Source organism: Podarcis tiliguerta (genome assembly GCF_965153285.1).
Source record: "Podarcis tiliguerta genome assembly, chromosome: 1".
NCBI lineage: Eukaryota > Metazoa > Chordata > Lepidosauria > Squamata > Lacertidae > Podarcis > Podarcis tiliguerta.
In genome coordinates this window covers 88,413,063-88,427,866 of record NC_139534.1, presented here as the reverse complement: position 1 = coordinate 88,427,866, position 14,804 = coordinate 88,413,063, and the positions used below count along the sequence as shown (strand labels likewise).

Below are 14,804 nucleotides of genomic sequence, written 5' to 3'. Positions count from 1 at the left end.
GTGGGTAAGCATTTAGTAAATTCAAATGTTCCATTCGAAATTTTGCTACTAGATTCCGTTCAAATTTGGCAATCTACTGAATATGCTGGGTTCCTTCCCCTCAAAAAATAAAACAAATCACAAGCCTTTATTTTTATTTTTTAAGAGCTGTAGGTGTGAAGTGTTTGTAGGCAACCAGAAGCAAATCTCCTCTTAAATTATGAGAGGGCGGGGAGAGAGCACGTAAAACAAAGGTGGGAACAAACCCCACTTCATTTCAGCTTTGTTTCCCAGTGTCTTCTGCTGCAGGAGCTTCTTCACAGACACCGAACTTCTCGTAACGGTGACTGACTCTATGCTCCACGTAAGAGAAAGGAGGCGCTGAATCCTACCGAGTCCCCTCACATTCCTTGCATTGCTTTGCAACACATGACCACGGGCACCAGTAGGTTAAAACCGCATATTTGTCCTCTCAGCAGCTTCTGGGACTAGAACTGTAAAATCTCCCCCGAACTCAAGGGAGACGTCACCACGCCGCTCCCACGGAGCAGATGAAATTCAGACGTCACATGTGCAGAGGGAAGGAAACTCGAGCCGGGAGGGGGAGAGGAAAGCGCTCTTAAACCGACCTATAAGAGCTGCTGGAAGTTGCGATTGACACCGGAGAGACTCAATCGGGGTTAGGGTGGCCCTCGAAAATGAACTTTGGGCAACTCCGCTGAACCAATAAGGTCAATCGGGAGGCAGGGCCGCTTTGTCCCCCACCCCCCACCCCTTTCGGTGTGTGCGAAGATTAGGTTGCGATCTGGCAGGGGGAGCTGCCTTATTCTCTCGGCTCTCGCTGCAAGTGGAGCTGCGCCTTCAGCAGCAGCAGGGAGCTGTCGAGCCCAGCAGCCCCGACGAGGCGAAGCAGCACCGAAGGACCCCCGGCAGCCTCTCGCAGGAATGGATCATTATGACTCTCAGCAAACCAACGACTACATGCAGCCCGAGGACGACTGGGACAGGGATCTACTTTTGGATCCGGCTTGGGAAAAGCAACAGAGGAAGGTAAACCTGGATCTCGCCTCCCTCCGGCGATGGGCGGTGGGGAGGGGAGCAGAAGCCCCATCAGTCTAGATGAAACCGAGGAGGCGGCGGCGGGGAGCGTGGAGGGAGCGTGTGGGATCGGCATCCCGTGGGGCGCCGCCGAGGAGATTCGTGGGCGCCGCCAACCCGCACATGCTGCTGTGCAGTTTCCATTTGCCCCCTGATTTTTGCCCACGCTGTGTAGATCCGGAGCAGCTGCTGAGCCCAGGATACCAGGCGCTTCTGCTGCGCCCGTCTCCTGCGCCTCCGCCGCCCTCTCCTCGGGAACCTCGTGGAATAATTTCAGCGCCGTTCCATTCCTCTCCGTCTTCTCGTGTCAGGGCGGGCGGCGGGGATGGGGTGGGCGCGACGCTCAGCTCAGCGCGGCTAAGGATTTGTCTCCAAGGGAGATCTTCCCGCTTCCCTCCCTCACGCACGCTCGCTCACATCCTCCTCCGCCACCGTCCCCGCCGTCGCCAACCTGACACGGAAATAATGTCTTGTGTGGACGGTGGCGTCTCGCTCCCAGGGCGCAATAATTGGAGAGGGCTCATAATAACCAAGAACTCCCTTTAAAACACACGCGCAGTAGGGCAGGGGTTAAAGTTGTTCCGTAGGCTTGGCTAGGGATCTATTTCGTTCGGAATAGACCTGCTTTGCCAGATCATGCTTTGTCCGTATGTAGCCTTCTTTTTCTGAAATAAAAAGCTTTTTTATTTAAAAAGAAACACCGTCGGAGGCAAGCATGAGGTTGCTCGCGAAAGGCAGCGGAGGTGACGTGCAGAAGGGGGAGGTGGGTTGGAGTGAGGGGGAGACGCTGCTGAAATAAGGCGGTCGGCCGCGGAAAGTGTGGCGGAAGGTAAAGGGACGGAGCCGTTTGCGTTGCTCAATGCCTCGGCGCCGAAGTTGCCTTCCTTCCTCCACCTCCTCCTCCAGCAACAGATGTTTTCCTCGCCTGCGGGCGGGAGACAGGCTGGCTCTGCTGGCCTCTCCAGCGTTTCGCAACGCCACCTTCCCGGAGGGGCTCTTCGAGCAGGGAAGTAAGTGGCTGTGCAGTTTGCGCGCCTTGTTGCTGCCGCCGCCTTGCTAGGTGGAGGAAGCAGCGGGGCTCCCTCTCCTTCGCCCCGAGGGGAGGGCGGCGCGTAGGTAGCGCGTGTTCCCTGCCACACAGTGTCATTATGAACGGCAACACTTCCTCTCCCGAAGCAGTTACCCGCCAAGGAAAGTTGCTTTTAAGGAGGGGTCCCTCCCCCCCCCCCCCCCGCTTCCAGCCGCCAGAAATCTAAAGGTGGCTTTGGGAAGGTCGAGCAACCCGGGGGGAAATCCAGATCTCTTTGGCCAGCGGCCTCGTGCCGGCGGCCTGCAAATTCTTTCTTGTAGGGCGAGAATCCGGAGCGGGGAAGTGGGGGGTCCAGGTTATCTTAAGCGGGGGCTATGTCAGGCCGATGGGTTGGCTTGGTTGGTGTTCGTGAACCGCCTGCGCGCAGAGCCACGCTCTCCCTCGCTCTCTGCCCTTCGCTAGCGGGATGGTGGCTCACTTCAACTTTTGAATGGTGCGGTTTAGGGCTGGGCTTGTGCAAAACTCATGTCCAAAAATGGTAACATTCATCCCATTTTTAAATTTAGGGAGGCGGGGGAGGGAGGTTAGGAGGCGTTCTAGCTTCTTCATTCTCTCTCTCTGCCCCCCCACCCCCCCAATAACCAAAGGCATCCTGTATTAGCTCACTCTGGAATCCTAAGCCCTTAAACATTTCCCTTTAGTCATTTGTCAGACGGCAAAGCCCGATGAAGAGGAGGGGAAGCATTTGGCAAAGTTGCCTCCTAGCTATGTGACACACAGAAGAGGTCAGCAGAGGGAATGGCTTCTGCTTGTCTGGCTGGAGCTTTGTATGTATTTTGCCACACTAAAAGGACTTTGATGGAAGTCTGGTGGGTAAAAGAAGGACCTTACAGGCATATTTTTAAAAACAGCAACAAGTGACTCCCCTCCCAAGGAGCTCTGAATAAAGGTGGGAATGTCTAATTGGGCTTGACTAATTGGAGAATGCCCTGTTGTTGTTCCCCTTGCCTAGTTTATGAAAAGATGTATAGATACTTTAAGATGATGTGCCTTCAATGGAGGCTAAGTTAATTAAAGAACTCCCGTCAGCGATACGCATCCTGGCTTGACAAGGCTTCGTAGAGAAAATAAAGACAAGAGAAACAAACCCAGAAAACAAGGGTGCTCATTGAAGAATGGGGTGCAGGGCAGATGACCTTGGCATGACAACAAAAGGGAGAGGAATGGTAATTTAATTCTCAGTCCATGCAGTGGGAATGTTAAATCGCTGGCCCATGGGATGCAGCAGAAGTTGCTACTGAGGGATTTAAATTACCACAGAAGAGTTATGGGCAGATGATTCTTCATTCTCACCCCCTTTTTTTCTTAGAACAACATGACACTTTGATTAGTAAACTTTGTGCAGCAAAGGGAGAAATTCTGTAAGTGGTATAACAAAGGGATTTGTCCCTCATTTATCATAGACCAATTATTTTATCTCTCTTTTTTGCAGTTAATGTCTACATGCTAAGCAGAATTTACATGATATCAGCATATAAAGACAATAAACAAAAAAAATTAATCCTTCATAAAAAATCAAGTATCGTTAAAGCTCATAATTTCAAGACAAAATGTCAAATACTGTTGAAACTGGGTAGAAGAGAAGTTTCTAGTGTATGCATCTTAACATTACAACTGGAAGAACTTTAAAAGGCTTCATAGTATTAGTAGTTAATTCCAAAGTGTGTGTGTGGGGGGGCACTGATCAGACCCTGTTCTGCGCCCCTGTTATTCTAACCTTTTAACCATGGGGAAAATCCAAGCAGAGCTGAATCTGTCACTCTTAACGAGATCGGTTCACATTGTGAACAGTCTGCTGTAAGGCAGGAGACAGGAACCTGTGGCTTCTCAGATATTGTTGGGACTCCCTCTCACCAGTCCCAGCTGGCATGTCCTGTGGCTAAGTATAGTGGGAGTTTTAGTCCAGAAATATAGTCCCTAAGGCATAGTGAGCTCAAGCTTTGTAGGACTCCAGTCCTAAAGGCACTTGTTAGGGAATTAAGTTGAACTCTGGGACTTACTTTTGAACAGAAATGCATAGAATCACACTGTTTGGTTTTATAGTTTAAAAACCAGCAGCACCCTGAACTTTGTCAAGGAGCCAACTGGCAACGTATGCAATCTTGCAGATGAATGGGTCATATGGGCATTCCTTGTACGCCATTCCCTGATTTGGGGGTGCAAGGAGAATGTCTGACAAATTAATCCTTATTTTAAGTGAACCTAAACTTCAATTATTTTGTATTTCAAATATTTTCCAGTTACTCTGGAAAACTAACGTTAGGAAGTTCTTACACCCCTTCTTTGCACTAGCTAGATGACCCTCATGGGTCCCTTCCAACTTTACAAATCTGTGAGTCTGTGAACATTCAGGGTGTGTAACAACATTTCCTTAACATGCTCTAGTATCCCTGTAAGTCACTCTTCCCTTGTATAGGAGCTATCTAGTGAATCTGCAGGTAAGCTGGGATTTGGATCAAAGTCTCATTATTAATGCTGTCCTATGGACCAAAGCAGTACTTGGAGTAGCAGATCTGCAACATCCTTTGGCATTTCTCTGTAAACTAAGCATGAGGAACCTTCTGCCCTCCATATTGCTGAATTCTGAGACCCATCAGCTCCAGCCAGAATGGCTAATGGTGGTGGACGATGGGAGTTGTAGTCCAACAGCATATGGAGGGCCGCAGGTTAGCCACATGTTTCTCAAACTGCAGGACTTAAGATACTGGAGGGGAAAGGAATAATTCTGCATGTGCTCTTGGGAACGACAGATGATGAGCTGTGGGGGAGGAATAGCATCAGCAAGCTGGAGAAGGTAGGAAAGGAGGAATATGGGGAATTATTGATTTAGGGAGGGACCCAAGGGCGATATATTAGTGGTTGGTGTGATTTCATCAAGTTTGAAAAGCAAAAGAAATATGCTTGGAGTTTGGCTATGATGTGGCTTGCAGTCTGGTACTTTCATGTAGGAAGTGTGACAAAGCAAGTATGTTTCTCATAGGCTAGAAAGTGTGGCTACTGGTACAGGGGCTGGCCTCATAACCACAGGGAGAAAAATGGGCTAAAGTCACCAGTGCCTGTGACAGCACATCTGTTTTCACACCAAAACTTCCATGTAGATTGGACCCTGAATTTTAATGTGTCTCCCCTTGGTGGTATTTCAGCAAGATTTTCTCACCTTCCATTGAGTCTCTGCTGTCTACGGAGATATACAGAGAGAAGCTGCCTGAGCATTTAAATCAATAGATAAATAAATAAGCCTTGACCCAGGCAGAGGGGAATTGCGAACAGGATTAATATCTGGTGTGTAGGAAGGACCATAGCTCAGTGCTTTGCTTGCAGAAGATCCTGGGTTCAATTTGGGGCACCTCCAGGTAGGGTTCACCTTTCTGAAACCTTGCCAGTTAGTGTAGAGACTACGGAAATAGATGTGCTGTTCTGTTAGTCTGTTCAGTATTAGGCAGTTTCCTATGTTTTTCCTTCTCTCAAAAGCCAGCCCTGGGACCTCACAAACCTGAAAAGGACTGTGCAGCTCTTCTGCTCATGTGTGGTGTTGGCATAAGTGTGTGTGTCTTGCAGGCAGGTTTTCTGTTTTAAAACTATAAAAAAGCTCATTATAGCATCAATAATTTTAAAAAAAGAGGTAAGTAAGGTTATGTTTCTTGAATCTACAAATCACTTCCCACAACAAGTCCCAATGCAATTTTCAAGAATAAAATATGATAATAAAAATTCATAAACATATTCAAAATATGATAAACATACATCTACATTAAATACATTTCCATATAGGCTTTGCACTTTCCACATGATGTTTGAATTACGGGGTTAGTGTGCTTTTTTTCTTTTAATACAATTTTTTTTTGGAAGTTCCTGTTGAATTGCTCGAATAGAACTTCCAACCTTGACCTTTTATTCCCCAGTAAAAATAACTTTCTATAGTAGCCCTGGCTCAGCTTTTATAGGCTAACCACTGTTTCTTATTGATACTCAATGAAACTTGGGCTCATTTAATTGTGGCATGTTGCAGGCAGGTTAGAGTTTTCTGTTGTAAAGTTGGCAGAATCAAACATTTCCTGAAACCTCATGCAACTAACTGCTAATTTTGCAACCAGTGAGATTCTTCTGGTTTCATAACCAAAGGAAGTCAGGTTGCTACATGGCCCTTGTTTGAAGAACTTGCTCACAATGCCCAGTGTTTCCAAACATGGCATCTCAGTGGACAATAGTATATGTCCCCTATTTGGGAAACATTTCAGCTACTTCCATGGCAGTCGCCTTTATAAGTTGGCTTTAAAATGTGCTTCGTAATCTTTGCAAAGGTAAACAGCAAGCCTGACTCAGAAAATAATGCCCTCAGCCACCCTATCAACCCCAAGCTGTTCTTTGCACTGACTAAATCTATTTTCTCATTAGGATCAAGAATACATTCTTGTGTTCTTTTATATTTAAAATTGTTACAGTAAACTAGTCCTAAAGAGGAAGGCAACTCACCAGGTTAAAGTAGCTAATTTTGTGTTCTCACAAGTCCTCTGGGTGTCAAATTATATCAGAATACATTGCCCACAAGGCTGTTACATTAACTTACGGGTTGACAAGAAGAATGTTTCTACTTAGCTAGCTCAGGTTGGAAAGTAAACCAGTTAAACAGAATAATAACCCAACCTTGACTTTAAAGGAGAGGCCTCTAAGAGCACATTGAAAGCATAAGCAATCTGAAATCTAATTTGCAAAGGAATATGGGGTGTCTGTTTGTGTGTGTGTGTGTGTGTGTGTGTGAGAGAGAGAGAGAGAGAGAGAGAGAATAGCTAGGTGAATAATTAGTAGGAGGGTTATGTTTAGAGGTCTCACAAACAACTCTGCAGGAGTCACACATTATACAGGATGTTTTTAATGCATGGTGCCCTAGGTGTCACCTGACAAACGCTATTTGCACTGTGTTGTGAATTCCCAGAAGGATCCCAACAAAAGAGGCAAATTGTTCTAGAGTAAAGGTAGCTGCTTGTGTTACAGATGTGGGAGGTTTTCCTGAGTTTGTAGACACGGACAAAGTAGTGTCTCTTGTATTACTAATTCATACACCCCAGATATGTGCCCTGTGGAACTGTTTTCTTGAGTTTTACATTTCACGGGGTGTGTCAGAGTCTGCTGAGTATGTTACTAATTCACACAAGAAATTGGGCGCAATTGAAAGCCGATTTTGAAAGCCATCCAACTTTCACAAACTGCTTTCCATTAGGCTTGGAGGAGGGTAAGGAGGGAGGGTGACGGCTGTGCCTTAAATCAAACAAAGGCTGGCTGTAAATCTTGATTTACCACATGCACTATTCTGGGTTGTAGTAGCTGTTTCGTGAATGCAAGCTGGCTGGGTTGTAGAAGGTGATACATGAAAAGCACCTGTGCCTCTGGTAGAATGCTCTTTTCTGGATATGTATTGAGGCTTCAGTCAGCAATGAAGGCAAGCAGACAGAAAGGACAGGTGAAGGGACTGTTGGATTAGTGAGGACCGAAGGTCCACACCTGGACACCAGTGCCTGCAAAAGGTGGGGATGACGCAAGTCCCACCCACCCTGCCAAGCTACTTGGACTGGCACTTTCTCTTGGCTCCACCCACCCAAAGCTCCTCCCCTTTGCTCCACCCCATGCAAGCCTCAAAAGGGATAGAAGGACTCAAAAGGGAATAGAAGGAAACCCTGCAAAGCGCTTTAACTATGGTTTGACTGCAAAAAAACCACCATGATATGAAACCCTGCTCAGTTGGGAAAGAAACCGAACATGTGAAAGCCGTTGGGAAAGAAACAGAACATGTGAAGAATAAGCTGTGATTTGTTCTGTAGTTCCGTCCCTACCTTTAACCTCCAAATCATTTCCCCTTCTCAAAGAGTAAACATCCTGTGACAGTAGCTTTCAGTATCCAAATTATTGTCCTACCAATGGCCTCTTGCAAGAGAGTCACACGCTATAGTAACCCCAACCATCATCTGACTCTATTTATTTCCCTTTTGAATGCCTTGATTACAGGGCTGGCATGGCATTTATTGGGGTGGTTTATTGAGGGGAGGATGGAGAGAAGAAAGGACGGTTCTTCTGCCTCTCTCTCTCACACACAGAGGGAAGAATCAAATTAGAACTAATTTGTTTTTCACAGTATAGAAAAATGATTTATTTGGAGTAGAAAGCCTTAACATTTCCTTCACAAATTTTCTGTTATTACAACTGTTTGGTTATAAGAGAAAGCAGGAAATTCAGATAATATAAGCACAAGATCCAGTGTAATCTGTCTCCTTCATTCCGGAGGTTTAGACTAGATGACCCATGATTCTGTCGCGTCCAACTCTATGATTCTGCCATGAACTTACTAGCTCAATTCACACATAATGCCCAGTAAACATCAGCCATTTGTTCTAGGAAACTTCTGGACAATTCATCTGGGATCTAAAGTGCTACTTAGGGTCATCCAAGGGCCCATTTCCCCCCCTTAAATTGCTGACCCCACCCCTAGAATAATAATAAAAAAAAGGCTCATAACTCATATTCTATAAAATAACCTCTCTTGGTTGGTTTTTCTCGGCACATTTGTATTTCTCCCTCGAGAAGCTTTCATGTGTTCCTTTTCAAAGCATGCTACAATGTTCTTAATTTCCTCCCCCACCCCTTCCTTTGAGACAAGCTGATGTATGGATAAACAAGCCACAGCAGAAACCATAAAGTCTGCATTAAGATGCTAGTGAATATGGTTTTTACTCAAAGGAAAATGCCTGAACCACCTCCTAGATGCTACATGGTAAATAATAAAGCCCATCCTTTGCAACAGCAGTTATGATTCTCCCACTTTTCTTACTGCAGCTGGTAAGAATATTGGCTGTGATGGAAATTGTACAAGGTCCTGGTTACTTTGTTTTAACTGCCTGATTTAAGTAGAATAAATAATTTTGTTGTTGCAATTATTAAGCAGTTGGGAGTCGGAAATCTTTGCCGATCAACTGCAAATCTCCCAGAGCACCTACCAGTAGATGCTGATCTTCATTCTGCCCACCTCTGCCATGCACTCTCAAAACTGATAGGGGCTGCAAGGCCGTTAGGACCTGGACTGGTAAACTACACTTCTTTAGGCATGGCAAACACTTGCAAAGTCACAACAATATGTTGCTTATTATATGGGCTGGATCTGCATGGAAAACTCCTCTTGAAACACTCTGCTTCTGTGGTTCCCAGAGGCACCTGGCTCACTGCTGTTAGAAACAGAATGCAAGGCAATATGAAGATTTGTCTGACCCAGCAGGGGTTTTCTGAAGTTGTTAAGCAACTACTCCTTAGCCTACATGACCTGACTGAGATGTTTCTCTCTCTGCAGATTCATTTCCCATCCAGGTTTCCCCTACAGATTATTACTTCCCTCCCAGATGCCCACCAAATAATTCCCACTTGTTTGTTTGTTTGTTTGTGTGTGTGTATGTTGCTCCCTTTCCGCAATTAGGTCTCAAAGGTTAGCACAAGAGAGAAATACACCTATTATGATGTTGCAGCCTAACTTATCCTCCTCCCACATCATCAAGCTTGGCCCTAATGATGCTTAGGGAGTGACCCCTAATATTTTGCCCTTTATCAGTATGGTGGTGCAGTGAGCTGTGCAATCCATGTATGAAGCTGCATTTGGGTAAATTGGTCAGTTGTGATGTTACAATCGGCTGAGTCCTAATTTGTGCATGTCTGCTTGAAGTTCTGATGACTAATTAGGGTTTTGAAACACTGTTCCTCTTCCCAGCCCCACACGGTATCTGCTAGACTGCAGCAGCTACTGATATGAAGATGAAGTAATATCAACCACAGTTTTGGGTGTGCAGATCTGTGCAATGTATTGAGAAAGATTTAACACTGGCTATCATTGCATCTTTACTGGCACTACAACAGTCTTCCCCAACCTGGTGCCCTCCGGTTGTTTTGGACTGAAACACCCATCAGTGTCAACCAGCATGGCTAATGGTCGGGAATTATGGGAACTGAAGTTCAGTAAATAACTGGAGGGCAGCAGGTTGAGGAAGGCTGCTCTGCAGCATGAAAGCAACTCTCTAATGCTCACTGATGCCTTAAATATATTTGCCATAAATCTGGCACCATGTAGCTGTCAGGGCTTCATAGTTGTAAGGCACATTTGTCAAGCCATAACATAATACATAGATATGTACAGTGATACATTCAAAACCTGAAAGAGAGATTTAACATTAAAGTGTGGAATCTCCATTCCTATTACAGATAGAAAACGTTTTTGTTAGGGCCAGAAGGAGTCTGAAATAATAGCTCTGGGATGCATCTAGCCTACAGGCCATACATTAGCCATCTCTGACTTCACTTGCTCTCACTCAGCCCTTCCATGGAACACAGATTGTTGTTTGTGAAGTGGCAGTCCACAGTGGCTTTGCAACTTTACCTGTCAGTCAGATTTTACAAATTAATTACAGTAGCATGAGATGGATGTCAGGCCTGGAACAGATACTTGCCAGGCAGGGAAATCCCAAGGCTTAGTTTCCACCATGGGCTTAGGTCCAACAAGCCCATAAACAGCTGGCTTATGAAATCTTCCGCACAGTGGCTAATTTACACAACACATTTCTCATCATAAAGCAACTCTTTGCACTGCCACTGTGTAGAGAGTGGTTGTCTTTGAGCTTTACTGAGCACGTCTCAGCAGAGTAGGTGGACATACGACGAGACTTTCCATGTGGATGTTTTCCAGTTTCCACTTGGATGTTTTCCACTATGAACAGACTGTAGGCATCCATCTGTCTCAAGAGACAATGGAGTGCTTTTCTGAGGGTGAAGTCAAACCACTGCTTAGCAGCACCAAAGTTGCTCCCAGTATGTTTCTGAGCACAATTCAGTGTTGGTGCTGACCTTTAAAGCCCTCAATGGTCTTGGCCCAGTATACCTGAAGGAGCATCTCCACCCCTATCGTTCTGCCCAGACAATGAGGTCCAGTGCTGAGGGCCTTCTGGTGGTTCCCTCACTGCGAGAAGTGAATTTACAGCGAACCAGGCAGAGGGCCTTCTTGGTGGTGGCACCCGCCCTGTGGAACTCCCTTCCATCAGATGTCAAATAAATAGACAACTATCTGACTTTTAGAAGACATGTGAAGGCAGCCCTGTTTAGGGAAGCTTTTAATATTTGATGAATTTTTGTATTTTAATTTTTTGTTGGAAGCCTCCCAGAGTTGCTGGGGAAACACAGCCTGATGGGCGGGGAATAAATAATAAATAATAATTATTATTGTTATTATTATTACCAAAGTGACCTCCCCAGGGAACAAGCCTGGGCTGTGTGTATGGAGCTCCTGGGCTGCCCAGACGACAAGACCTTCCTCTTGACCTCGTTGATGTGGTCCAAAGGAAAGGAAAGCAGTATGTTTGGCACCAGCCTGGCTGCTGCAGTTGCCAGAAGAAGGCATACAAGGCACCATCCACCCACCGCCTTTCGAACTCCGAAAGCAGTCCTGAGGGCTTGATAGAGAACACCCAGGCCTGAGGAACCCCACCTCACCCCACTCCACATGTGGGGATTGCTTTGTGACTGAACTCTTAATAGCTAGACATGACCTAATAAAGCAGCAACAGATTTTTTTTTTACTTAGTGAGTTAAGTCTTATCATACCTGTCTCAGAAACTCTGCACCAAGCAACAGAACATTGAGCTGATAAGATCAAGGCCTCAAAATGAAGTCTTGGGCAGGAATGAATACGCGTAATAAGGGCAGTGGGTTGTTTGGCAATGTCTGCAGCAATGAAGGCTGCATGGGGGGCGGGGAGAGGAAGGACAGAATGTTGAAGCAACCCAAAGGTTGCCAGCAAATGGCCTTGCAACTAACTGGAAGTTTTAGTGAAATTAGGAAAGACTCGTTTTCCTGTTTCTGATTCTTTCGTTGTATTTTAACAGTGAAGGGCAATAGCATGTTTGTGACAGGGTTTGGAGCCAAGGAGTTATCTCCCTATTGTGCTGTAAAGTTTTCCTCTTTGGTATCCATTTCCTACCATACTGCTGTACAGTGGTACCTCGGGTTAAGTATTTTAATTTGTTCCAGAGGTCCGTTCTTAACCTGAAACTGTTCTTAACCTGAAGCACCACTTTAGCTAATGGGGCCTCCTGCTGCCGCCGCGCCGCCGGAGCACGATTTCTGTTCTCATCCTGAAGCAAAGTTCTTAACCTGAAGCACTATTTCTGGGTTAGCGGAGTATGTAACCTAAAGTGTATGTAACCCAAGGTACCACTGTACTGATATTCCTGACACCTGGCACTTGGTGGCGGGGCTATTGCTCTGTTTCCCTATACGTATCTTATAAACCATATATTTAAAACATATGACTTTTCCTAAAGTTTTTCTGCTTCTCTAAACAGAAAAGTGTGTGGAGGGCACTCCTCAGTTTATATTTACAGTATTTATCACACCTTAGCAAGCAGAACTGCAGTCCTAACCTGGGAGCAAGCTCCCACAAAATTTTATAGGACTTATGTCTGAAGAATGATTGCTATCTATATGCAGGGAGCCAAATCTGAGTTCATTCCTGGCAGAAGTTCCAAATTTCAGGGCCTGTCAAACATCTCCTTGGCACAAGCTCTTAAGGCAGGTTCACTACCGCTAGATTTTCCTTTGCACCCTAATAGGGGAGCCAATCTGCAGATTCGGCATGGCTGCTTGATTCCAGGGGCCAGGTGAAAAGTGGGGAGACTGCAATAATATATCTAACCAATAAGTGATTTTTGGGTGGGAGGGAAACAAAAGAACCTAATGAAGAGGCTTGTTATTATGGAGCTGAGAAACTATTGTGGGCTTGGTTCAGAGAAATAAAAGCAAGCATTGCTTCCCTTTGCTTTCAGAGGTTTTTCACATCACGGTGGTGAGCAGTGGCAGGTCCAAGACAGTTTGCCAATATATTTCTGCTTTTCAGCAGAAAATCTCCTGGGCTGCACATTGAAGATCACTTAATGTGCATTAATCACCCCTTAGCATGCTTAAATTAATCTCATTTGTAAAAACAATTAAATTGATTAAAGAAATAGCAAAACTATTTATGTGTGAGTGTAATTACACCATGGTATAACCAAGAATTAAAGCATGTGACTTTGTTATCTGGGGGGGGGGGAGGTGCAGAGAAGCCTTTCCTGACCATGATTTACCTATCCCCTCCTCAACAAATGGCAAACTGGCAGGGTACAAAGAAGCCACTCAAAATCAATCCAAGCTGTGTTACAGGCACAACCTAATTTACATTAGCAATGAGAGGCTGAAAGTGGAAAACCTGTGGCACTTTACAAATGCCGCACATTATCCATTCCCTCTGTCCTCTGCTCTCTCTCTTTCTCTTCTGTTTCTCTCTCACACTTTCATTCCATTTTGATTTCTCCAAATTTCTCAGCTCAGTTTCTCCCCTCTCACATGCACCCAGTGCCCAACCATCTGCTTTCTGACACTCCCAGCCCCTCTCCTTTACCCTCCTTGCTTGGTGGGGAAAGCACCCAGGCTGCTGCTCACAATGGAAGCTTGAACAGCTTCCTTGGGAGTAAATCTGCTAGTCGGGAATGCGCTCAAGTTGCTGCAAAGCAGCAATATACAAAAGGAAACTGGGCATTTTTCCCTCCCTCACTTGGATGCAGCCTATTATGAGGATGTGGCTGGGTTGGTTGTTTCCTGTTCTTGGAATGCTGACGGATGGGATGAAGCGAATCATGCTCAGCGTGGTATGAAACCAAGTGCTGATATCATAGTGTTGGCAAATGTGAGACGGTTTGTTTTTTGCTATTTTATATGTGTGAGTGGGCATTTTCTGCCTCAAGGCCTGGAAACCTGAGATGTGGTTTAATGTAAAGGCTGAGGTTTTGTTCAGTGTCCCTGATTCATGCTTCAATCCTACACTATGTAGGCATATATAGTATCATGCAGTCAGTTGCCTTCAGCCTTGACTGGTCCTTCTCTGTGCTTGTCTGAACAGCCATTGGTAGTTGGGGGGATATTTAAATAGTTGCATAAAAGGCAACAGTTTAGGGAATTCTTATTTCTCAACATTTCCCCTGAAATATATGTACAGATGACCTTATAGTGACTATTTTGCAATGCTCATAGTTACACCCTTCTGTGGCACGTAACAATGTTTAAAGTATGATAGAATAAGGTTAACATATTAGCCTACCAACTGCCTTAATGTTTTAATAATGTAGACATTACAGTCTATGAACTCTGTAAATACAGAAGATAACTTTTGATTTGTAAGCAATATACGTAGAAGCACCTATTCTGCTGCCTGAACTGATGTACCCATTCTCTGGCACATTACTAGTGAGGCCTTTGCAATTGCTTTTCAGGAATTCCTCTCACCCTCTTAATGAGTTTTCAGTTTTGTCTACTGCTTATGCTCCTTGGTACTGATGTAGATATATGTGTTATTATTGCTATTGCTATTGCTATTTCTGTTGTCTGGTCTTTGACCGTAATAAAGGTTGACTGATGGTTTTGCTATTTACGGGCTATATTCTATTCATTACTATGGTGCTGTATGAATGTTAAAACTGATACCGTCTTTGTAAACAGCTGGAAAAACCTCTGCCATGGACTAGTATGGAAAATCTGAAACTTGGCAGGAGGGAAAGGCTGACAAACGAGATACTGGACATCA

The 14,804-nt window shown here is 45.1% G+C and overlaps 1 protein-coding gene across 7 annotated transcripts in view; it reads left to right on the top strand.

The window, feature by feature from the left end:
- The first annotated feature begins 547 nt into the window (after positions 1 to 547).
- The window catches only part of ACTN1 (actinin alpha 1), a 92,826-nt gene continuing 78,569 nt past the window's right edge, over positions 548 to 14,804 (top strand). For 2 of the 7 annotated variants that reach the window (XM_083398361.1, XM_083398364.1), the window contains exon 1: positions 761 to 1,029. In XM_083398361.1, coding sequence (XP_083254487.1) covers positions 925 to 1,029 — 105 coding nt within the window. In that variant the 5' untranslated portion in view covers positions 761 to 924. Of the gene's footprint in view, positions 1,030 to 14,804 lie in introns of all 7 variants that reach the window. The other 5 variants (XM_083398362.1, XR_014501822.1, XR_014501823.1 and 2 more) reach the window with 5 other exon arrangements.